The sequence below is a fragment of the Chenopodium album genome, chromosome 16 (assembly GCF_948465745.1).
Source record: "Chenopodium album chromosome 16, dcCheAlbu1.1, whole genome shotgun sequence".
NCBI lineage: Eukaryota > Viridiplantae > Streptophyta > Magnoliopsida > Caryophyllales > Amaranthaceae > Chenopodium > Chenopodium album.
The window spans coordinates 40579514-40603874 of NC_137849.1; the positions used below are offsets into that span (position 1 = coordinate 40579514).

Here is a 24361-nt window from a genome sequence, read left to right on the forward strand (position 1 = left end):
TGAGTATGTTCCTGGCTAATTAAAATCTTCATTCGCCAATTCCCTCCATTGGTTGCTGTTATTGCTGTTGCTATTATTATTATTATTATTATTATTATATTCTGTTGGCGGCTACTGTTATCCCTGACCAATTTATTTTTATTCTTCTCATTTGTATTTTTCTGGATATTCTCCCCTTTTCCTTCCTTTTTGTTTTTATCATCTTTTTTAATAAACTTCTTTCTCGGGGCAGCCAAGACCCAAGGCCTATAGGTGCCTATGTCTATATCATGACTTTGCTTGCTACTATTTTTCCCTACTTCTCCATGCAGCTTCGTAGGTCCAGCAATAGCACCATGGTGTTCCGAGCATTCCCCATTTTGAATAGCACAAGCGTGCTTTTCTGCTTTCTGTGACTTGATCCCTGGTTGCACCTCATCATCCTTCATTGTACTTTTATCAATCCCAATTCTCCATTGACAAAGATCTTTTAAGTGACCAATCCTTCCACAATCAAAGCACAAATTGTGAATTTTCTCATATTCGACTTTCTGCTAAGCCTTACCAACCCAAACCTTGGTGACCAAAGGTTGGTCAAGTTGCACCTCAACACAAACTCTGGCATATCTACATCAACTAATTCTATCCGTCGAGTAGTCTACCCTTATAGGCTTTCCCACCACTCCCGTAATCCGATACAAAGCCTCTTTATCATAATATTCGACCGGAAGCTCCGAAAACCTAATCCATACCGAGATACTTTGGAAATTGTCAGCTGATGGTCTGAAATTAGGCCTCCATTTAGCTATCATAAGGTAGTGATCGAATATGAACCAAGGGCCACCTAACAAGGCTTATACTAAATCGTCTTGCAAAGTGAATCTAAAGAGATATACCCCATTCTCCATTTTAATCACTTCTAATCCGCCCTTTGGGTTCCACATCCTTTGGACCCTTTGATTCATGAATTCTGATCTTACCTTAACTCCTAGACATTTCCCAATTAAGTATACTCTAAGGCTTTCGGAGCTCCCTGATTTTCTCTATTGGGAAATTGACAGCATTGGCATGGGTCACCTGAACCTCCTCCTCGTCATTCCATTGTTGGGAATTAATCATTATTTTCCTAGCTTCTATGAACCATTGCGAGGATTTGGTAACGTTCCCTGAACGATCCAGTTTGGTGCCTCAACGCTAGCTCTGGCCTTAGTTGGTCAGGTGACACCTCACTGTAACCAATAATCCCTACTTGATCTATGCTCTTTGCATTGTCCTTCATCATGCAATCCAACTTGCTACCTTTCGCATCCTTTAAATGATTATGCTGAATTTGCATGGCAAGAGTAATGCCCTGCTCCTCCCCTGCCATCACGATGTCCATGCATCCAGCCTCCTTATCATCTAACCTAACTACTGACCCGCTAACTAAATCTAATTCTTGCGTGGACAAAATATCCATGTCCGAAGAAGAATCCATACCTACAAGAACACTAACAGGACGAGATGGTACAAACTAACCCCAGAAAGAACAAAAACTAACTCAAGAATGGAACATAGAAAAAGTTCCCCTCTTCCCCCCAGCTAGTAGCAAGCTCCCGGAGACCCTTACACTAAGGTGCAAGAGCTACTCTCCGATGACTATACTTCTAGAGAGAGAAAGTTTAACCTTTACTAATATAACTCATCCTTTCTTCCTGAATAACTCTAAAGACACATATATGAATAAAGAGATAAAACTAATATGTTGGACACTCAAGATTTGTCTGAAACTCACTAGACGTACTGTAACCAAAACCTGATAAGAACTTTGACCAGGAGGACTGACTTAGCTTCGTGGTGAAGGATAAAACCATTAAGCACGACCACTACACTTCGTCAGCCTCCACTTGGAATGAATACATATGAGCATATCTATAGTACACTCAAATTATTCATTTCATCTTGAAAAAGATAGGTTTTATCAAAAGATAAGTTTAAAAGATATTTTCTAAAAATAAGTTTTCAGAAAATATATCTTTTTGTTAAGAATAAAATCTGTCATTAATAATAAAGATATAATTAACATAAAATCAAATTTTATTCTAATCTTATCATTTTGTTTAAAAAATACTTTCTAAACAAACTTATCTTTTTCAAAAGGGATTTATTAGAAAATAAATATCTTTATTCAATAAAACCAAATCCCTAAAAGATATGCACTTATTAGATAAATATATATCATTAAAACCGACCTTTAAAGATGTGCATACTTAAGTTCCTATTAGGTTCGAAACACTGATAGTCTATGAGTTCCTGATAAGTCAGTAACTCTAATTTCATTGACTGTCTGGAGTTCTCCTTGGTTCTATATAAACTTGTTCCAGACCGACTTTTATGTCAAACATACTTACATGAATCCTAGAGCAATATACTTCTATTTCTCCGTCTTCATGTTGTTTCTTTGAAACTCTTATTCTAGCTAGAATCCTTTAGTCTTGATGTATTCTGGATCTCGGGGTAATGTTCCACTTCTGGAACCGCATGCCAAGTTCCAGCATTGCACTAGAACTTATTGTCACTCTTCTAGCATTACACTAGAATTCGCAGACCAAGTCATTACAACCTGGAGTCTCCAGCATTACACCGAAGCTTGCTCCTGTTAAGAAGCTCTTGATGTGTTCCTATCAGGGAACACTTTATAGTTCCATCCCGTCTTGTTCCTAGAACTTCTTTCTGAACTCTTCTTCTGTTTTGCTTGCCATCCTTAGTCTTCTAAGGTTCCTCTGTTTCAGTTCTCACTTCAACTCTCGGAGTTTACTTATCCTGAAAACATCAAAACACTAGAATACTCTTATTAGATAGAAGTTTGCTCAGTCATTAAACTGAGAAAACTTCTGAAGATAACAAAATAAAACAGAAGTTTATTTATATTTATAAAAACAATAAAGAAAACTAAAACAAGACCAAACTAAGCTAGAGCTAACATAAAAGCAAACTAGAAAACTAAACTAAATTAAAAGACTCCTACACATACATGACCCATGTATGCATAGGATACTTACCTCATGAAGTTAACATATGTAAACACCTATTAACATAGTTATCTTCATGGTTCCTTCGCCATCATCATGCTTATCAACCATAACACTCATCATTGCTCTTTTTCCTTCTATTATTGCTTATCATATATTGCTCAGGTTACTTATATATATACCTGTCATTACTCAGGTTCCTTGTACCCTGTTCCAAGCATAACTTGTTCTTTCTATGCACAACTTAACAAACACGTTAGATAGATAATCATCATTAGTTTATAATCATCAAAACCTAATTACTCAACAGTCTCAGTGGCAAATCCAAAGAAATGCTAACTTGTGATGAAAATAATTTACAATACTTTGACAAGTTATTACTTATTAGCTTTTATAATCAACATACATTTACTTATTAACAAAGCAATATTGTTCAGTCCGTGAATTAATCATTTCATTCAATTTTATTACAATCACCTTTCAACTATATGCTGCGGAGTACCAAATAATTTATTTATTTTTTCCTTTTTTCACCGTATAACTTTGACTTTTTATTCAATACTTTACAAAATAATCACGTACTTGGGAGTTTTCATAAGTACTAATTTATGCATGATTAATGATATGTCTTTAATGTCTAACAGAGATAATGTTGTTAGCCTATTAACCCTAAATCGATCACCTCTTAACTCGAAATCTCCCTTATCTTCTATTAACAGTTAACATCAGTTGATATTTTTTCACTGCTTTTGAAGTTTCCTATGTTGTTTTTCCTTAATTAATTCAACTATGAATTTGAGGTACTTAAAATGACAAACCTTGGTTCTCTTCTCAATTTCTCCACCAGATTGCCTAGGGTTCATGATTTCTCCATCAATAATTTTAAGTTTTTCTTGTTATTAGTTATGTTGCTTTGTTCATTAAGTTGCTTTGTGATCTTGGATTTTTGAAGAAGAATAGAAGATGGGACCTCACAAAACTAGTTCCATAATTTTTACAAAACTGATTCTCATCAAAACGTGCTGCCAAAGCCCAACAAGCCCATTATTCACCAAACATATTAGGCCTACTTGCTTGTTATGACATATCTTTGACTTGACGCACTCTAGTCGCTACCATACAAACACACAATTCATTAAATTACCTCTAATCCAAGCATACCTTAATACAATATCATAAAAAAAAGATTAAGAATTAGAAGTAATACTTTTATAAATTTATTCAGGGTAATTTTTCAGTTTTTCAGTGGAATAAACACTTGATTCATCAATTGTTCCAGATTCAAGCATGATGATCCAGTTGGCATTGTTGATTCTTCAGCCAATTTTTTCCACTTCAATGCATTCTTACGCATTTCTTCACCCTTTTTACCTTCCATTAATTCAATCACTTGCCTCTCAACCTCGTCCCTCTTAACATCTTTGTCTATCTCCATGCCCGTGCCCCATTTGTTGCAAAAATACCAACAATTAGTTTGTTGCTCGGCGAAAAATGGCCAACAAAGCACAGGCTTCCCTCCACATATAGTATCAAGAGTCGAGTTCCATCCACAATGTGTTAAGAAGGCACCCGTGGCTTGGTGGTTTAACACCTTTTCTTGATCACACCAACTAGCTAAAATCCCCCTATCTTTCGTTTCAACTAAAAAATCTGATGGAAGAATTGCGGAATCACCTGTTACAATATCCGGTCTAACTATCCATAGAAACGGGTGTTTGCTATTTGCAAGCCCCCACGCGAATTCTACTAGATTTTCATTTGTCATGGTTGTGATGCTCCCAAAACTTACATACAGCACGGAATTTGGCTTCATCGAATCGAGCCATTGAAGGCAATACTTGTCCTCTTTCCAAAGATTAGACCTTAGAGACTTGATCCCACAATCACCATTATTATTTTCAAGTTGGTTTATGCGTTGTTTTATTAGGAAATGTAACGGTCCAATAGTGTAAATAGGACCAACCATTATTTTGGATATGTCGTTGAGAACATCTTGTTCCAATGCATCAAAAGTATTGAAAATTACTGGTGATGAAGATTTGCAAGATTTTTCTACAGAGATCATCAAGAGATAAAGCAATATGTCATCTTCTTCCATGGTTCTAATGAAGCTTGGGATATCTTTTAATCGTATGCCTTCCATGCTAGGGACCCAATCAACGATCGTGTCTAAACAGCCGTTTGTTGGGTAATTAGGATCTGCAAAACTTAATTAAATTAGTACGTGGCACTGTGGGACAGAGGAATAATGCGAATAATTGATTATGTCATGTTTAATCAATAATCATTGCTTTTCACTAAATTATTTTGACTGTATGCCTTCCATGCTAGGGACCCAATCAACGATTGCGTCCAAGCAGCTGTTTGTTAGATAATTAGAATCTGCACAACTTAATAAATTAGTGACATTGTGGGACAGAGGAAATACATATAGATAATACAGTGTAGATGACTTTTCCATTAACATTTACCAACTCCCAACGTAAATATTCGTTCCTATATCCATTTGTGACTTTAATGCCTTATTACTTGATTATGTAATCATTGTTTTTCACTATTTTATTTTGTTTAATAACCGTGTAAAATCATCAAACGTAGGTCTCGTTTACTTCGCCTTATTTTTACTGAATTGAAATTATTTTTACTGAACTTAAATTATTTTTGCTGAAATTAAATTAATTTTACTTAATTGAAATTAATTTTACTTAATTGAAATTAATTTTACTGAATTGAAATTATGTTTGCTAACTAGAATTATTTTTACTGATTTTCAATTATATTTCTTCTTTAAGGTTACTGATTTTTACTGAACTGAAATTATTTTTACTGAACTAAACTTATTTTTACTGAATTGAACTTATTTTTGCTGAAATTATTTTTACTGAATTGAAATTATTTTTACTGCATATTATTTTTTAAGGTGAAGTGAACAAGGCCGTACAATATTTTAGGAACGTAGAGAGTAACTTAACAAAATGTATGGCCTTGTTTCCGTACATAAGTGATTTTTTTATTGATTTTTGGCTTAAAGCTTTCTCATTTGGTCAAATAGTTAAAAATCTGTTAAATGGCTTTTTTTAGCCGGTTGAAAACTAACTTTTTATATGCCAAAAAAAAAAAAAATGCTTAGAGTAGCTCTTGGCTTTGGGTATCTAAGTTTCTAATAATGTACGACAACCAATTATACTAATTAAGTTTTTAAGCAGATAAAAAGTCAAACAGTTCATAAAAAAAGGCAATACAAATAGTCAATCAAACCACCCAATAAAATTAGTCGATAGCCAACCGTCAACCACCAATTTCCAAACAAAGTCCATATATGTGGGATTGAATGATTCATCGCCAAAAAGGTGGCACTTATTTTTAATTTCTCTCCCTACCCTTCTTAACATGCGTGCCATTTAGAGCTATTAATTCCTTACCCAAAGTTACCAACAGAGAATCCGAATCAACCCGAATCTAAATCCATAACTATCGAGAGAGAATCTGAATTTGACCTAACTCAACCCAAACTCGATCAGATTTGATTCATATATCATATTTTGTAATGTTATTATGTTTTTACACTATTTGAGATAAATTTTTTTTAGCTGACATGACCCGAATTCAACCTGATTACTCAAATTAACAGGTGTAATTTTTTAATAAATTAATATATGTACAGAGTAGCAAGTATATAGTGGATAAAGTATAAATTTTAAATAAATGTTACGGGCTACTCGCTATTAACAGGCTAGCAAATAGAATTTAAAATACAAGAATTAAGGAACAAGGAAATAAACCTTTGAAAGGCACAATGCCCTTCTCAAGAAGAGGTCGATATTGAGCATAACCCAAGAACCCACAAGCGCTAGCAGTCCATAGAAGAACCACAGGCAAGTCCCCAACCTCTCGTGCGGCATCTTGAGTGAAAGGCATGATACAATCCGATAAAATATACGTGACACGAGGTGAACCTTCTTCATCATTAAGCCTTACGAGAAGTTTCTTGAAAGGCTCGAGACAATAATTTAAAACAGCATGGAACATGGCAGGGACATCTTGGGTTGCATCGGGGTCCGAGGGTGGTATGCCATCCGGGATGGCCTCGAATCGAAAAGACGATGGGAGGCCATCTAGGAAGTTCGGACCCCTTGACCTTAGAAACCGACTATGGTTAAACTCGGTATTGACAAAGGTTATATGGATGCCTTTGGTATGGAGTAATTTGGCTAGGTTTAACATGGGGCTTATGTGACCTTGTGCGGGAAATGGGACACAAACTACATGAACCTTAGCCTCTTTTTTTACTTCAATTAATGAGCCCATTTTTTGTTGAAGTAGTTTGACTAAGCACTTTCACTAGAGAAAATTATATGCTAGCTATTGGTGTGGGTGTTATGATGTACTAGTTGATGAAACAAAGTCCATTTATATAGAAGTTGCATGCAGTGTTTATATTCCACTTGTATTGAATTTTTTTTGAAAGATACTTGTATTGAATTAACTGAGAAAGTTATGTATTTGTATGTTTGTTGATAACCCTTTCACTAAAATGGTTAATTTATCAAAAGTATTTACCAACAGTCCAACATGACTATTCATAAATTCTAAACTAGCTAAGTAATTGACTTATAAAGGAAATTTCCAATTGAACCATGATAAAATCCCTTTACTCCACACCTTTTTTTAGTTTGTAATTTTGAATTATAATATCCCCATATAATTTATATTCAACTTAAAGAATTAAGATCAAGCAATTTCTTACAGACTTTATAATACTCATATATATTCAACATAATATATGTATGCAAATATGCAATAGCTTTATATGTTATATTAAGTCTTGCAAAACAATATTGGGAGTACGAAAATCCATCTCTATTTTACTTCCAATCCAAATTTATTTATATAATTAATTACAATAACTTTGAAGAATTTATAACTAGAATTTGGATCCGGGCAATGCCCTAAGTCATTACATTTTTCTCTTGATAATTTTGTTATACATATTAATATTTTGTATCAAAAGGTAACATAAAACATCACATAGCTTGGTGCTAAGATGCTCAAGCCTCTAGAATTAGAGGTTTTGTGTTCAAATTTTGTGAAGAGCATTTTTTTAAAAAAAATTTACTTCCTCCGTTTTTTCTAGTTGACACCGTTTGACTTTTATATTATTCACACAACACGCTTTGACTCACTGCTTTTGTGGTTTATAGATACGATAAAACATATTCATGTGAGATCTTGTTTGAATTGTTTCAAAGTATATTTTATTAATATCTACTTTTTATAATTTTACAATGTTGATAATTAGAGATATTAATCGTTAAAAACATGCGTTGGCAAGCATGATAATAGAAAGGTGTCAACTAAAAAAAACAGAGGAAGTAATACTGACATGCAATGAGAAACATATGGAAGGAAGAGCCACGTGGCGTTGAGTGGGTGACATGGCAGAATAAGAACTTGAGTGGATGATGTGGCGTAATGAAAGGTGTACGTGATACATAAACTTTTTTAAAAACGCCTTTTAATAGATTAGTATAGATTTAAACAAAAGTTTAAAATAAATGGAATAGTAGAGGTCCTAGAGGATTATATGAAGAGGTTATATTATAAGGGAATGATGGAAATGTTTGTGTAGGGTTGTTTACTAGAAGCTGTTTACCATTATAGCTTTATAAATATAAAATTGAACCCTCAATAAATTGACTAGTTCTGAAATTCCTTGCTGTAGTATTTACAAATTACCATTTCAAATCCAATTAAAAAATCCCTTGTATTCCATACTTTCTAACAAAAATATCTATAGTACGTGTCTTGTCCATCTCTTAATCTCTTCTACTCCGTTCAATTTCTAAGCCATAAAAATTTCAACGCCTACTCTCTTAATCTCTAAATTACATTCCTATTTATAACATTTATTCCTCACATAATAGAGAGAAATAGAAATATATTTTAGGAACGGAGGGAGTAGTATATACGTACTAGGGGTGAGCATAACAGGGCACCCTGTTAAAATTCCTAGAACCGGAACTAGGTTCTCCAAATGGAAACCGAAATCGTTTCTAAAAATTGGGAACCGAAACTGGAACCTACAGGGTATCCCGTCTTGTAATATACTTACTAACTTTTTGCAGATTTTTTTTCACAAAATTGGTTGGTCACTAATTTTTAATGTTTACAACTCGCAAATAAAATAAACTAATAGTAGTTGTCTAACAAATTTAATACATATATTTATAATTGTAATTTATTATTTTAAAAAATAAGTTACATTTGGTGTATAATTTGAAATTAACTGATATTTTATCAGGTTACAGGGTACCCTACAGGTTCCGATTTCAAAAAATTGAGAACCCGAACCGAAACTTGTTGCAACAGGTTCTCCATATTTGCTACTCGGAATAGATTCCGATTTAGGACACCCTGATTTTTTACTCACCCCTAATACGTACATTGCTAATTTGAATGGACCGGCCATATGATGCCAATGATGCCATCCCGTTTCGACAACACCTCCACAAAAGTTGTGGCTATTAATATGGATAGCTAGCTGCCATTGACTAGTAAGAACGTAATCTAGTTACTAGCTCGAGCAACTACGTCAATTAATGCCACTCAATTTATATCTATTTGATTGATAACAATAATCAAGATTGGTGTAGTAGACTAGTATTTGAAAGCTCTCCTTTCACCCATGCGAGAGGAAAATCAATAGATACTAGTGGGGTGATGGGATTTACATACATGCAATTGATAATTTGATATGGATGTCTTAAAAATAAAAAAGAAAAATCAATAGAAGTAATAAGAGTTTCTTGACCCTACGACATTGTCCAAATTACAAATATAAAACGGCCTTCTTCAAGATAGTGACTAAACTGGTATAAGGTCGATTTGGTCTTTATTTCAGCATGAGATTTAGTTTTAGGGTCTGTTTTCATATGATTATTTTCATTTCAATTCAGTTCAGTTGAGTTCAGCTCTAATAAGTTTAGTTCAGTTGAGTTCAGTTGTAATAAGTTCAGTTCAGTTCAGATCTAATAAGTCAATGAGAACAGGCCCTTAGTTTATCGTCCTTTTCTAAACAAGAGGTAAAGTTAAATCGAAAACATTATCTATGTTATGAAATAATTGAAATTTACGTGGATTGGTCAATAAAACCTAGACCATGAATTATTAGTGATCAAATTAATTAATTAAGCATTGGGCTGATTCCAATTTGGGCTTTAGCATCCTAGTATTTGGAGCTTTGGGCAACGTTGGCAGGCCCAAAGCTCTCATAAATCACTACAAAATTTGTTATCGAAATTTATATCATACATTCATACTACTAGTATCTTCAAAGAATCTGCCCCAGTTTTTGTTTATCAACGATAGAAATTTGTACTTTCTGATCTTAAAATAAGAAAACAAAATTTGGACGAACAACTTATAAGGTATTATTGTCACAATTCTTTTAGATCAAATGAACGCTTCAAATTGTGTGTTATGTAATCAATACACACTAGACAGAAATACATACAAATGCTAGTAATTCAAATTCTTCAATAAAAGTCCTTTAACATCAAGTTGTAGAGTTCAATCAAATTTCTATTGTGAAGATTGAAGGACATTGATAACCTTGTCCAAATTATTGTAAGAAGATCCATTTGGAGCAGTAACAGCCTCATGAGCTAGTCTTTTCCACTTCATCACCTTTTCCTTCATCTCCTTCCCTTTCTCTCCCTCCATCAATCCTCTCACTTGCCTCTCAACTTCACTCCTCTTCACATTCGCATCGATCTCCATCCCAATCCCCCAATCGTTCCAAGAAAACCAACAATTAGTCTGTTGCTCAGCGAAGAAAGGCCAACACACAGTAGGCACCCCATTGATTAAAGTCTCTATTGTCGAGTTCCATCCACAATGAGTCAAAAACCCTCCAATAGCGGGGTGAGTCATCACTTGCTTTTGATCACACCAACTTGTAACAAGTCCCCTATCTTTCGTGTTTTCTAAAAACTCTGGTGGGAGAACAGCTGAATCTCCGATGACTAAATCAGGCCGAGTAATCCAAAGGAAGGGTTTGTTACTATCAGCAAGTCCCCAAGCAAATTCTATTAATTGATCATTAGTCATAACAGTAACACTTCCAAAATTCACATAAACAACGGAGTTAGGCTCATAGGAGTCAAGCCATTCGAGGCAACATGTGTCCTCTTTCCATAAACTCGTAGATATTGCTTTCGTTTCACCATCATTGCAATCTTCAATGGATTCGAGGAGTTCCAATGGACCGACAGTGTAAAGGGAAGGGAAATCTAAGGAGAGAGCTTCAAGAACATCGTGTTCTAACACATCATACGTATTAAAAATGATCGCGGATCCTTGTTTTATCTTGCTAATTAGCCGTGGAATGTAATTGACCATAAAGTCATTAGGATCTGTAGTTCTTATAAAATTTGGGAGATCTTGCATTCGGATTTCCTTCATTGCGGGTACCCAATCTAAGATTGTTTGAAGGTCTCCATTTGTAGCGAAGTTTTCATCTACATAATTTAAAATTGCTCAACTGCTATTTGTCGCTCCCATTTTACCAGGTAACGCTCCCTTTTTTTCTTGAAATTACCACTATGCCCTTTATGCAATATGGGTTATAAAAATGAACTTGTTCCCCATTTGGACACCATACATGAAACGGTACCCTTACTTCACGACATTGTTGTCCCGAGCTTCCCAAAATCGGTCCCCACGACCTTGCAACCAAATCGGTCCCCACGACCTTGCAACCAAATCGGTCCCCACGACCACCTAAAATTTCTATTTTCAAAAATCGTTAAATTTTCCGACGGGTCTTGGGTCATGGACGGCGAGTGGAACATACGTACGCCGGAGAATGCGTCGGATCATTCTGTAAGTATTTTTTTTTTTTATTTTCGGTAAGTAGGACATCCGCCTAAAATTTCCGGATGTACCATGGAACATCCGGAAATTTCAAGCGGAAGTTGGGATCCGCCTAAAAAATCCGGATGTTCCATGGTACATCCGGAAATTTCAGGCGGATGTACCTAGGCACATCCGGAAATTTTAGGCGGATGTACCTAGGGACATCCGGAAATTTTAGGCGGATGTCCCAAATTTTTTTTTTTTTTATTTTTTTTATTTTTTAAATTGTTAAGTACGTTTATCAACATATGTCTTGTGATTATTGTTGTGATTTAGTATTTGATAATTAATGTAATTTTGTTGTATTAATATGATTATTAGTAATATGTTTAATTATTATTATTATTAATATTATTATTATTATTATTATTATTATTATTATTATTATTAATATGTTGATATTATTGTTGTGAGAAATGTTGGTTGGGGAGGAAAAACCGTATTTATATATTAGGGGTAAAATTGGAATTTCAAGAAAAAAGGGGAGCGTTACCCGGTAAAATGGGAGCGACAAATAACAACCCCCTAAAATTGTCACACACTAAATTAGACGATTTCGAATGATGAAGCTTAATTAAATTAACATACACAAAGTGATTAATTAGTTCCCATCTAACAATAGGTAGTGTACTAGAGTCTATTGTCATTCATTACTTCATTAGTATTAGGATCGGATCCTGTGTAGCTAATAAGCAATTCTAATTTTACGGAGTAGTAATTAAAGCAAATGACAGCAACTTGCACAAGGTGAAAATTTTAATGTACTCTAGCATGCATCACATAATTTTGGGGTTTGCATGTGGACTTTTCAATCACTTGTATATTGTTTGAAAGAAATTCAAAAGGACATTAATTTTTAATAATTAAAATCATACAACACTTACAAAATCAAACAAGAATTAGGGAAGGGCTAAAAATAATGAAACACCTATCTATATCTTGGGGTTTGCATGTGGACTTTTCAGTCACTTTTGACTTTTGTGAGAGATCATGAATATAGAACTACCTAGTTGATTGATTGCTCCCAGGTTAACCTAATTATTGGGCAGGTCAGGTCAGATCAAAGTTGGTGCCGATTGAGTCAAAGTGGGTCATATTTTTTAGGGTCAATAACAGATTGGGCCATCACGACTTAATAGCGGGTCAATAATGAACGGACCAATATGGAGAAGTTCAATTCAGAAAAATAACTTTTCGTAAGGGTTATCCAAGTTTAATTTACAACTAAAATAAATTTAATAAGGTAAGATATGTTCATATAAGTTCAAATAAGTAATAAATATATACGATACACACTTATTAGCTACAATAACTATAGAAGTATAGATACTAATTAATGGAATAATGGGTCAAACACTCAAACAAGATCTAGTCCAAATTCATTTTCTACAATGGAATGTATCCACAAATTCGAAATCATACTCGGGTCAGAGTCTAGACATGTAACATATTTTTACCCTTTAAATTTAATATTTATTTATTTTATTTTATTTTATTTTATTTTTTTTAAAAAGAAAATACAACAATTAAAAATACTTTAAATATACATTGTGAGTAATGAAGAGTATTGTCAATCTATCTATAACTATTACTAAAATAACAACCACTAATATCATCTCTTCTTCTAATTGTACACATGTTAAGTTGTGGTAGAAAATTTTCCCCACTAAAATATATGTGATGTCATCACTTTATTTTATTTAGTTAAAATTTTTGGTCATCTATTTCACTATTCCTTTTTATAATTTGAAAATTTGTTATTGTATTAATTAATATCCAAATTAAGTCCAATAATTTTGTAATTGTGACAATATAACAAATTTATTTGTAAAAATGGTGCATCACCTAATTTTTCTCATTCAATTCAATTCAAACTTAAATCTAGATGTGAGCTTGACTTTTTATATTATGTTTTGAATTAATATGGAGGAAGCCCAAATTTATCTTCTTGATAAACAAAACTTGCCCCAATTCATCAATTCAAACTTTGGCGGAATTGGATCTTCATTAATATAATGCCATGCCATTTTATTAAAAAAAAAAAAAATTATTTATCAAATGACAAAATTTTACCTAGGCAACATGTTATATTTTTCAACTTTTTAATAAATATAAGCCCCATAATTATTGATTTATTTATAGTTTTATCATTTGATAAACATATTTTGTTTATCAAGGTAATAAACTTTTATTTTCTCATAAATATGGGCTATTTAATGGAAAAAGCCATTAAAAAAATAAAATTTTCAAATTGTTAATGTCAAGTTTGGTCTCTATCTAATATAGTTATGTGCATTTCATTCCTATATACTATACAATGTACACACGTAGATCTAACAAAATTAAAACATACTACCTCCGCTTCATACTGTATTATTTACAATGATTTGATATATTCTACCCACACTTGTCAAGTATTGCAAATAATATGAAATAAACGGAGGTATTATGCATTGCACGTATCTCTAAAGCTACCAACATAGGATTAAACACAAAAAAGAAAAAAAATAAAAAAAAATGATGAGAAATTAGTGAATGAAGAAATCCATTATTACATTACCTTTGAAAGGAAAAAGTTCCAAGTCAATAAGCTTTTGGTACTGAACATAACCCAAAAAACCACAAGCACTAGTAGTCCAAAACAAAACATCAGGAATACCAAACTCAACAGCTGCATCAACCGTAAAAGACATGGCACCATCTGCAACAATACAGCTCACAGGAGGCACATCGCCTGCCTCATTGAGGCGGGCGATGAGCTCCTTGAAGGGTCCGAGGCAGTTGGTCTCGGTGGAGGCGCACAGCGAAGGGACATCCTATGAAGAATCAGCATCAGTAGGGGGCAAACCATCCGGTATGGTTCTAAAACAAAATGATGGGCGATCAGCAAGGGCCTCAGGCCCCTGTGATCGCAGTAGACGATTGTGATTATACTCGGTGTTTACGAATGTAATGTGGAAGCCTCTAGAGTGGAGGATCTTGGCTAGCTGTAGCATTGGGTTTATGTGACCCTGCAGCGGGTATGGGATGCATACAGCATGGGGTTTTGCCCTGATGTTAAAGCCATTAATACTAAGCTAGTATTTTCTTTAAGCTTGCTTAATGCTTATTAATGGAGATTATTGGACAAATAATGTTAAGTTAGAACTTTCTTTTTATAGAATTTGTGGCCTGGGGTTGATTGTGATTATAGTATACTTCGTATATACTATATTCATTATAATTGAAAGCATCAAGAATCAAGCATGTTGTTGTGAGTATGCATGAGACTATGAGAGGGATCATTTCAATTTGTTAATTTAATAGTTTGCTACTATAGGCAAGGGGATGGAAGGCAATAATTGGCCAAGATCACACAAAAGTCAACCCAACTCAATAAGACAATACCTAATTAAAAATTATTTTCGTTTGGTAATACCCGTAACTAATATGAAATTGATTACTAATATGACTCAAAAATCACAATCACTAATTGTTGCACAAGTACGTCATACTTACTCATTTATGTTATGAAAAAAAAAAAAAAAAAAATTTCTCTTAAGCCCAAAAAATTGATGTAAACATCAAAGCTCAATCCAATAACATTAAACTCACGTCTTATAAAAGTTGTGGGATCATCCAAATCATTAATTAGAGACTAATGTGATTCTTTGCAAACTATTTTCAATGTATCATAATTATATCTATGAAATTTAAATTATTGTGATTTTATCTTTAATCTCATACTTGTATGTATTACATTAGATCCGGGGCATTGGCCAACAACTAGTTTATATCTATAACGTATTTGATAAACTATAAATACAATTTTTGGATTTCAACCCTTACTTTAATGGTCCTCTAAAATAGGTATCAACAACCAAAGTGGCAAATTCACGAGTTCAAATCTCATGTACTGTCCTTTTAAAGTGGAACTAACATGTGATTGGATATTTTCTCCGGGTGACACTTTGAATAGTTTGTTTACTTATATTGAACAGTTTAAATAATTTGTAAATATATATTAATTTATTGTGGGTATATTATAATACAATGAAAATCATAAATTATAAATTATTTTGGATTTTTTTTTTGTTTTAATTTTGCATTCTAAGATGGTAACACATGTGGTTTTCATTTAGTGAGTTCTGGTGTTCAAACCTCTTCATATGCGTTTTTAGTTTATAATCTCACGGATAAAGATTGTCGAATGCATGCTGAAGTGATGTGATGCTAAAGGTTGTTGAATGGTGACGTGGCATGATACTGATACAAGAAGGGGTATACATGACACATAGACATTTTTAAGAACACCTTTTCATTTATAAAACTAAGATATCTAACATTGGAGAAGAGCTGAAGAGGGAGATAATACCCATACCATAATCCGACTTCAACCTTTTACTGATTGAGTTAATAGGTATTGCTATAGTTTTTAAATTTTAGTTTTATAAAATCATATGATATAAATCATGTTATATATTAAAAATTGGCTAAAACCTAATAAAATCATGATAATTTAAAAAACTAACAACATACTACTACTGGAAACTACTTTTTTCTTTTTCCTTTCTGATTTCTTATTTTCAACAAAAACAGAAAAATAAAAACCAAAAAACAATCACGCTCCCTCCGTGTTTAAATAATTGAAACGTTTTGACTTTCAAGGAGTTTTATGTATTACATGTTTAATTATTTTCTGAAACATATTATATAATATTTCATATTTTTTAATATTGAATCTATTCGTAATATTTTATATGAGTATCACTTTTTTGGTAAAATTTATTGTCATTATAATTATAACAACCATGTATTGATTGGGATTTAATATAGTATTATTAAAAAATAAAGAGAATTATTATAAATGGAGAGAAGTTACTAAAAAAAAGTTATTTATTTATCAACACCACTGAAAAAAAGAAAATGTTTGATTTATTTAAACATGTAGACAGTATAAAGTTAATGATTTGACGTGCTTTCCTGTAACAACAATAGGTTGAATTGAAAGCGTATATAATCTCTATATACATAATTTTAAAAAAAATAAAAATAAAGTCCTCTATCACACGTTCATATGAACGACTTCGTTCATTGATTTTTTAGGGGGGTGCAAACGACTTCAATCTTTATTATTTTTTTGTTATGGGGTTCATTCTTTATTATTGTATAAAGTAATTTTCTAATGTCCTAAAAAAAAGTAATTTTCTAATGAAAGATTGCCTTCACATTTGATTTGAATGACATTACCAATAACGTTTTAAATTTTCCACTTCCTATCCCTCTTCACCTTTTCCATTTCTATTTTGAGTGGCTCAAGCATTTTAAAAGGTATTATGTATAAAAATTCTACATTAGTAATTTGAAAAGTAACTATTATAATTTTTAAAATTGGATGATTATGATTTAATGCTTTTAAAATTATATTTTAATGTTAAAATTAATTTACTTATTTTTAGGAATTCAATTTAAATTGTACTATGCTAAAGGCCGCTTCCTAGACTCAAACTTGGGATGGTCGGGCAGCTTCTCTTGGAGAAGCATTTGGTCATCTAAGTCCTTGATTAATGAGGGACTTTTGTGGAGAATTGGGGATGGAACTAATGTAAGCATTTGGCAAGACCTATTAGATTTCGGGAAAACTCTTTGGGTTGGAGTGTGTACCATTGAAAATATATATAGTGTTACAATACTAGTTCTAATCTTGTTAGGAAACCTAGTACGACAAGAATACAAAGTATATCACAAATATATACAAATATATCCTACTCTGCGACAAATATTATAATAATCCTATAATATCTATCACACCCCCGCAGTCGTAGCGGGAGGAGGGCGTACGCTAAGAATGGACCTAAAATCCAGAAATAAATCTCGTGGTAGGCCTTTAGTGAAAATGTCTACAAACTGATATCTAGAAGGAACATGCAGAACCCGAACTTCTCCCAAAGCAACCTTTTCTCGAACAAAATGTATATCCATCTCCACATGTTTGGTGCGTTGGTGTTGTACCGGGTTGCCAGAAAGGTAGATTGCACTGACATTATCACAATAAACAATAGTAGCCTGCCGTAGAGGACAATGTAACTCAAGTAAAAGATTACGAAGCCAACATGCCTCTGAGACAACATTTGTGACGCCTCGATATTCTTCTTCTGAACTCGACTCAGACAAAGTATGCTGACGCTTAGATGACCAAGAAACGAGGTTGTCCCCAAGGAAACAACAATAGCCCGATGTGGAACGTCGGGTATCGGGACAACCTCCCCAGTCAGCGTCAGTGTAAGTAATAAGTCGATGAGAAACAGTCGGATATAAATGTAAGCCGTGATCAATGGTACCCTGAACATAACGCAGAATGCGTTTCAATGCCTCATAGTGAGGTTCCCGGGGATCATGCATAAATAGACACACCTGTTGTACCGCATAGGCTATATCTGGCCTAGTGAAGATGAAATAGTGAAGAGCACCTGCTAAACTGCGATACAATGTAGGATCCCAAAACGGTGGTCCTGCATCTGCACTAAGTTTTGACTTAGTGTCAACTGGAGTGGCTGCAGGTTTACATGAGCCCATACCTGCACGCTCTAAAATCTCATGTGCATACTTTTCCTGTGAAAGTAGCAAATAAGAAGGGGTGCGAGTCACTACAATCCCTAAAAAATAACTCAGTGGGCCCAAATCAGTCATAGGAAACTCAGTTTGTAACTGAGATATGATCCCTGCACGCAACCTGCCAGATGAGGTAGCTAATATAATATCATCAACATAAAGAAGCAAATATGCCATATCATCACCCTGCCGGAAAGTAAAGAGAGAGGTGTCACTCTTAGAAATGACAAAACCCAACTTAATGAGAAAATTCGCGAAGCGTTGATACCAAGCTCTGGGAGCTTACTTCAAACCATAGAGAGCCTTGCGAAGTCGACAGACATAAGTGGGTGTTCTCTGATCAAGAAAACCCGGAGGTTGATGCATATAAACAGTTTCTTGTAAGTCACCATGTAAAAAGGCATTTTTGACATCTAATTGATGTATCGACCACTTTTTAGCCAAAGCTAAGCTGAGAACAGTACGAATAGTGGCCGGTTTAACTACCGGACTGAAAGTCTCATCACAATCCACACCAACTTCCTGCGACCTGCCATCACATACAAGACGAGCTTTATGCCTTTCAAGGTCACCATTAGATTTGTATTTATGCTTAAAAAGCCACATACAATTAACAATATTCACCCCCGCAGGCCTAGGTACCAATTCCCATGTCCCTGTTTTAATTAAAGCACTACATTCATCATGCATCGCCGCATTCCAATTATGGTCATTTAAAGCTTGTTTATAGGACTTTGGAAGTGGTGATTTATGGTGAGGGGGACCCAAAGGTTGAACGGTGAGGTTACAATATTTCGGGTTTAGCTTAAATATACCCCGTTGACTACGGGTGACACGGGATGAGGGATGTGGTGGCTGAGTGGGTTGTATGGGTGGAATGCCACGCAAAGGTGGCGGTGTATAGGCTGGACTATGCGTGGCTGGGCTGCTGTCCGGAGGTGGCGTGGGCAGTGGGGTCCGCAGCCCACTCGCGGCTGGCGCTGGGCTGCCGCAGCCATGCTGCGGAGTGGGCTAGTTGGTGGGTGAGAGGTGCGGTGTGAGCGGATTTGGAGTGTGGGGTGATTTGGAGTGTGGGCTGCTGAGTTGGGAGCTTTGTGGGCTGGTCATTTGTGGGCTGCCAGGAGGTGAAAAATGGTGTGGGCTGTTTTGTGGTGAAGGAGGGTGTGTTGCTTGTTGCAGATTGTGGGCTGTGGGATGCAACAAGTGAGGTGGGGGATCATCATCACATAAAAAATCATAATCTTGGTTACGAAATTTAGCTAGATTTCGGAATGGGAAAGTCGCTTCATCAAAAGTGACATGACGCGATATGATTATTTTATTTGTGGTGAGATCAAGACACCTATACCCTCTATGATCAATAGGATAACCCAAGAAAACACACGGTTTTGATCGAGGAGCTAATTTATGTGGAGCTGTTGTAGACAAATTAGGAAAACAGAGACACCCAAAAACACGGATATGACCATACGAAGGAGTTTTTCCAAACAAGGCAAAAGCAGGAGTATTGTTTTTAAGGGCTTTTGTTGGCAAAATATTTAGAATATAAGTGGCCGTTTCAAGAGCATAAAACCAATACGAAGGGGGAAGAGACGCATGAAAAAGAATTGTACGCTTAATATTATTAAGTGTGCGAATCATGCGCTCGGCTTTGCCATTTTGTGAGGATGTGTGTGGACAAGAAAACAGAAATGCAGTCCATGGTTAATACATTTTTGCTTAAAAGGGTCATTGTCAAATTCCCTACCATGATCACATTGAAAACATTTAATTTGACGTTCAAATTGGGTTTCAACATATTTTCGGAAATTGATAAATGATTGAAAAGCTTGTGACTTGTATCTTAGAGGAATTGTCCACACAAAATGAGTATGATCATCTAATAAAACTAGATAATATTTGTGACCTTGAGCACTACGAATAGGAGATGTCCATAAATCGGCATGTATAATATCAAAAGCATAAATAGTAGTATTATTAGAATTATCAAAGGGGAGACGAGTATGTTTTCCTAATTGACATGAATTGCAAAAAGTGGATTCTTGCTCCTTATTACAATAAATATGATTTTTAGACTTAAGATAGCTAAAAATATGAGCTCTAGGGTGTCCTAGACGACTATTCCAAGTGGATGGAGAAATAGCACTGAGAGAGGTAGCAAGATAGGTTGACGGAGTGGACTTGGTTGTTTTGACTGGATATAAGTCTCCCGAACTATCACATCTCGTTATTATGTTCCCCGTACGAAGATCCTTCACAGAAAAACCAAAAGGATCAAACTCAATAGACACAGAATTATCAGAGGTAAATTTACGAACTGAAATAAGGTTCTTTATGAGTTTAGGTGCTAGGAGGACATCACGAAGGGCAAGAGGTGTTTTAGTATGGGAAAGGGTGCTGTGACCATAACCTGTTACTGGAATACGATGACCATTACCAACTAAAATATGATTTTTTGTGCTTAAATTAAACAGGGGTAAGAGATTACTAGCATTATTCGTCATGTGAGATGTGGCACCCGAATCCACGTACCACTGATTGTCGGGATTTGGAAGAGTCATTGTTGAGAATGAAGCTGCCAAGTCCGTAGGGGTCATGGGCTGACCGTATTGGGCTGCATAGGCCTACTGAGACTTGGGCTGGCCCAAGATCGATTGTCGCTGAACAAGGAATGGCGCAGGGGGCCTAGCCCATGTGGCTTGCTGAGCCCACTGCTGGAAGCTGGCCCAAAGTTGCTGCTGCGTTGGGCCAGATTAGTTTGGAGTGGTGGATTGGTCCTGGGCTTGCTGCTGGGTCTGCTGCTGGCCACGGCCCCTGCCCTTTGGTTTGGACTTTCCACCCCGGCCTTTGGTGTTGCGTCTACCGCCACCACAACCCCTGCCCTGTTTTTGCGACGACTGCTGCTGATGCTGAGCGGCTGTCGCGGTGGTGGTGGTGTTGTTGTTTTCCTGAGCGACAAACGCCTGGCCAGAATTGTCCTTGGCGGATTTGCTGGACTCCTCTAGCAAGATTCTTGATCGTGCTTCATCAAACCCGGGAAGAGGTCGAATTTGAGTGATGGATTGAGCCACCCCATCGTAGTCGGAGTCAATTAAACCGGCACAGAGACGAAGAACCAAGGTTCTTTCGGACACAGGCTGACCGACATTAGCTAGTTGGTCTTTTGATTCCTTCAATTTCTGATAGTAGGAAGATACATCCGGAAAATTTTCAACAAAAAGATTGTTAAATTGATTTTCAAGATAAATAGCACGAATTTCACCATTATCTTGGAATATATTAGCGAGCCTATCCCAAGTTTCCTGTGCCGTAGCGTTCTTGTACAACACCGTGCTCCGTAGGTCTGCAGAAATTGTATTATCAATCCACTTTTTCACAATTGAGTCAAGGCGGTTCCACTGCGCCGAGGTGAGGTCCGTAGGACGAGGTGATTTGGGATCTATATGATCGATAACATTGCAGGAATGACAATGAATCTCGAAGAGTTCAACCCAACTACCATAATTCCCTTTGTCACGGTCAAGAAATTCTGGAACCTCGTTCCTGATATTGCTGATGGAGTTGGCAGGGTGGTAGTCGTTTGAGGGAGGAGGAGGAGGAGGCGTGGGAGGTTGATCATCATCCTTGGCCATTGCTAAGAAACCGAAAAAAAAACGCTACTGTAAACCAAAGTGCTAATTAAAAGGCTTGATGTAGCAGCAAAGTGGACCAAAAAGGTAGCAATATTAGGTGATGAAATTACCACGAGAGATTAGAGATTGCGGAAGAAAGAAAATGATCGGATTTTTTAGAAAAAAATTAATTTTGTGGAACCCTAAAAAATCTTGGCTGTGATACCATGTTAGATTTGGGGAAAAATCCTTAAGTTGGAGTGTGTACCATTGAATAATATATATAGTGTTACAATACTAGTCCTAATCTTGTTAGGAAACCTAGTACGATAAGAATACAAACTATATCACAAATATATACAAATATATCCTACTTTGCGACAAATATTATAATAATCCTATAATATATAGTGGTGAAAGCAGGTTCATCTCCTCTCCTCCTTCGGATGAGGTGCAACGGGTTAGTGATTTGATTAATCACGAAATTCGGGAATGGGATGTTGATCGTATCATGGCTTTATTTAATGAAACTAACTCTCGCAGCATTCTTTCAATCCCCCTGAGTTCTAGAGGCATTCCCGACATCCCTTGTTGGGCTTTCTCTATGGATGGGAGGTACGTACTTTGTTAAGACGACTTATATGTTAGGCAAATTATGTAACCTTGATAATTTCCATCAATCGTGGGTTGACATCTGGAAGCTTGAAGTTACACCCAAAGTTAGACATTTTCTCTTGAGATTATGCACTGGTACGCTTCCAGTCAAGTCTTACCTCAAGTTCCGACACATGACCAATGAAGATGATTGCCCTTGGTGTATTGGCTGCTCTGAAACTGTTCGCCACGCCTTCTTTGACTGTTTCATAGTGAGAGAGCTGTGGAAGGAATGTGACTGCAGTGCCTTAGCTTCATTGATTTTTTCGAGACTTGGAGCAAGCAAAAATCTCAGCTGCAATGTAGAGGTGCAATCCTCCTATGGAACATCTGGAATAGGAGGAATGACAAGATCTTTAAAGGCATAGACACTTACCACCCTTCTATTATTGAGAGAGTGAAACGCCTGGCTGTTGACTGTTTGTCCTACTCGAAGAAAATATACAGGCCAGCCACGAGTAAGCATGGCAGCAGCCCCAAAACATGGTCAGCTCCCCCATCAGGTCCTGTTAAACTTAATTGCGATGCTTCAGTTAAGGATGATGGCAGGGTTGGCTTGGGCGTTGTTGCGAGGGATTGGCAAGGAGATGTTGTCTTTGCAGCTGCTAAAAGGGTTGGGGCGTACTGGCCTCCCTTGATTGCCGAATGTAAGGCTGCAGCCATGGGCTTGAGACTAGCTGAACGCTACAATTTGTCACATGTTATGCTCGAATCGGATAGTCAGATTCTCATTGGAAGACTGTGCAAGGGAACAATTTTCTTCTCATATTTTGATGCTCTACTTGAAGATATTCTTTGGTCTAGCTCTAAGTTTGATTCTATTTCGTGGTGCCATGTTAAGCGGGAGGGCAATATTCTAGCTCATAATTTAGCCCGCGTTGTGCCTATTGGTGTTGAATAAGTATGGGAGAACCATAGTCCTTGTGAGGTTGCTCCATACATTCTTATGGATAAATTAATAATATAAGGCACCATCCGGTTTTACTCAAAAAAAATAAATTAAATTTTTAAAAAATGATTTTTCTAATTTAGATTTTTTTAAAAAAAATAATTTAAGAAATTCATTTAAAATTATTAATAAAATTAAAAATTAGAAAATAAATTAAATTTATTAGGAGTTAATTAAATTGAATTTTATTTATTTATTTATTTATTTATTTTTTGAAAGAAAGATAGAGTATATATTAATTAAGGGGAGATGTCCAACTCCGCCAACGTTACAATACTTTGTGGGAAAGAACTAAGACGTACAACTTCAACATTCCCCCTGTATCTCCCCTTGCAACAAGGTGAGCTACCGTATTACAACTCCTTTTGGCATGAGAAAAAAGATAAACATTAAACCAAGCTCTATCTAATCTAATATCATCATAAACGACATGAATTGGGGATCGACCATATGACTCGGAAGTGATGGTTTTTATAATATTCACAGCATCAAACTCAATCCAAAGATTTGTGTAACCAAACCGCTTTGCAATGGACAGGGCGTATCTCACTGCCTGGACTTCGACACACTCTGGGGTAGCAAGCTCTGCCATCTTAGTTGCTGTCAATACAATCTGCCATCTTCATCCCTAAAGACTACTCCAAGCCCAG

At 35.6% G+C, this 24361-nt stretch overlaps 2 protein-coding genes and 1 pseudogene across 2 annotated transcripts; 1 reads left to right on the forward strand and 2 right to left on the reverse strand.

Moving 5' to 3' along the window:
• Window positions 1-4167: 4167 nt before the first annotated feature.
• On the reverse strand, window positions 4168-7403 carry LOC145585317 (7-deoxyloganetin glucosyltransferase-like). Its single transcript, XM_081642028.1, has 2 exons — window positions 6773-7403; window positions 4168-5189 (listed from the first exon to the last, which is right to left on the reverse strand). The coding sequence occupies exons 1-2, from the start codon at window positions 7296-7298 to the stop codon at window positions 4225-4227; spliced, it is 1491 nt and encodes a 496-aa protein (XP_081498154.1). The 5' UTR covers window positions 7299-7403; the 3' UTR covers window positions 4168-4224.
• A 3149-nt stretch (window positions 7404-10552) lies between these two features.
• On the reverse strand, window positions 10553-21058 carry LOC145584304 (7-deoxyloganetin glucosyltransferase-like; annotated as a pseudogene).
• Window positions 21059-22903: 1845 nt separating this feature from the next.
• Window positions 22904-23663, forward strand: LOC145584305 (uncharacterized). The gene is made up of 2 exons (XM_081641172.1): window positions 22904-22944; window positions 23102-23663. The coding sequence occupies exons 1-2, from the start codon at window positions 22904-22906 to the stop codon at window positions 23661-23663; spliced, it is 603 nt and encodes a 200-aa protein (XP_081497298.1).
• Window positions 23664-24361: the final 698 nt, after the last annotated feature.

Excerpts from the sequence above, each read along its gene's own strand:
- LOC145585317 (XM_081642028.1), bottom strand. The coding sequence starts at position 7,298 with ATGGGCTCATTAATTGAAGTAAAAAAAGAGGCTAAGGTTCATGTAGTT. Across the intron at positions 5,190-6,772 it reads GGGCATTGTGCCTTTCAAAG|ATCCTAATTACCCAACAAAC; the intron begins GTTTATTTCCTT and ends TAAGTTTTGCAG.
- LOC145584305 (XM_081641172.1), top strand. The coding sequence starts at position 22,904 with ATGAAGATGATTGCCCTTGGTGTATTGGCTGCTCTGAAACT. Across the intron at positions 22,945-23,101 it reads GTATTGGCTGCTCTGAAACT|GAGGAATGACAAGATCTTTA; the intron begins GTTCGCCACGCC and ends CATCTGGAATAG.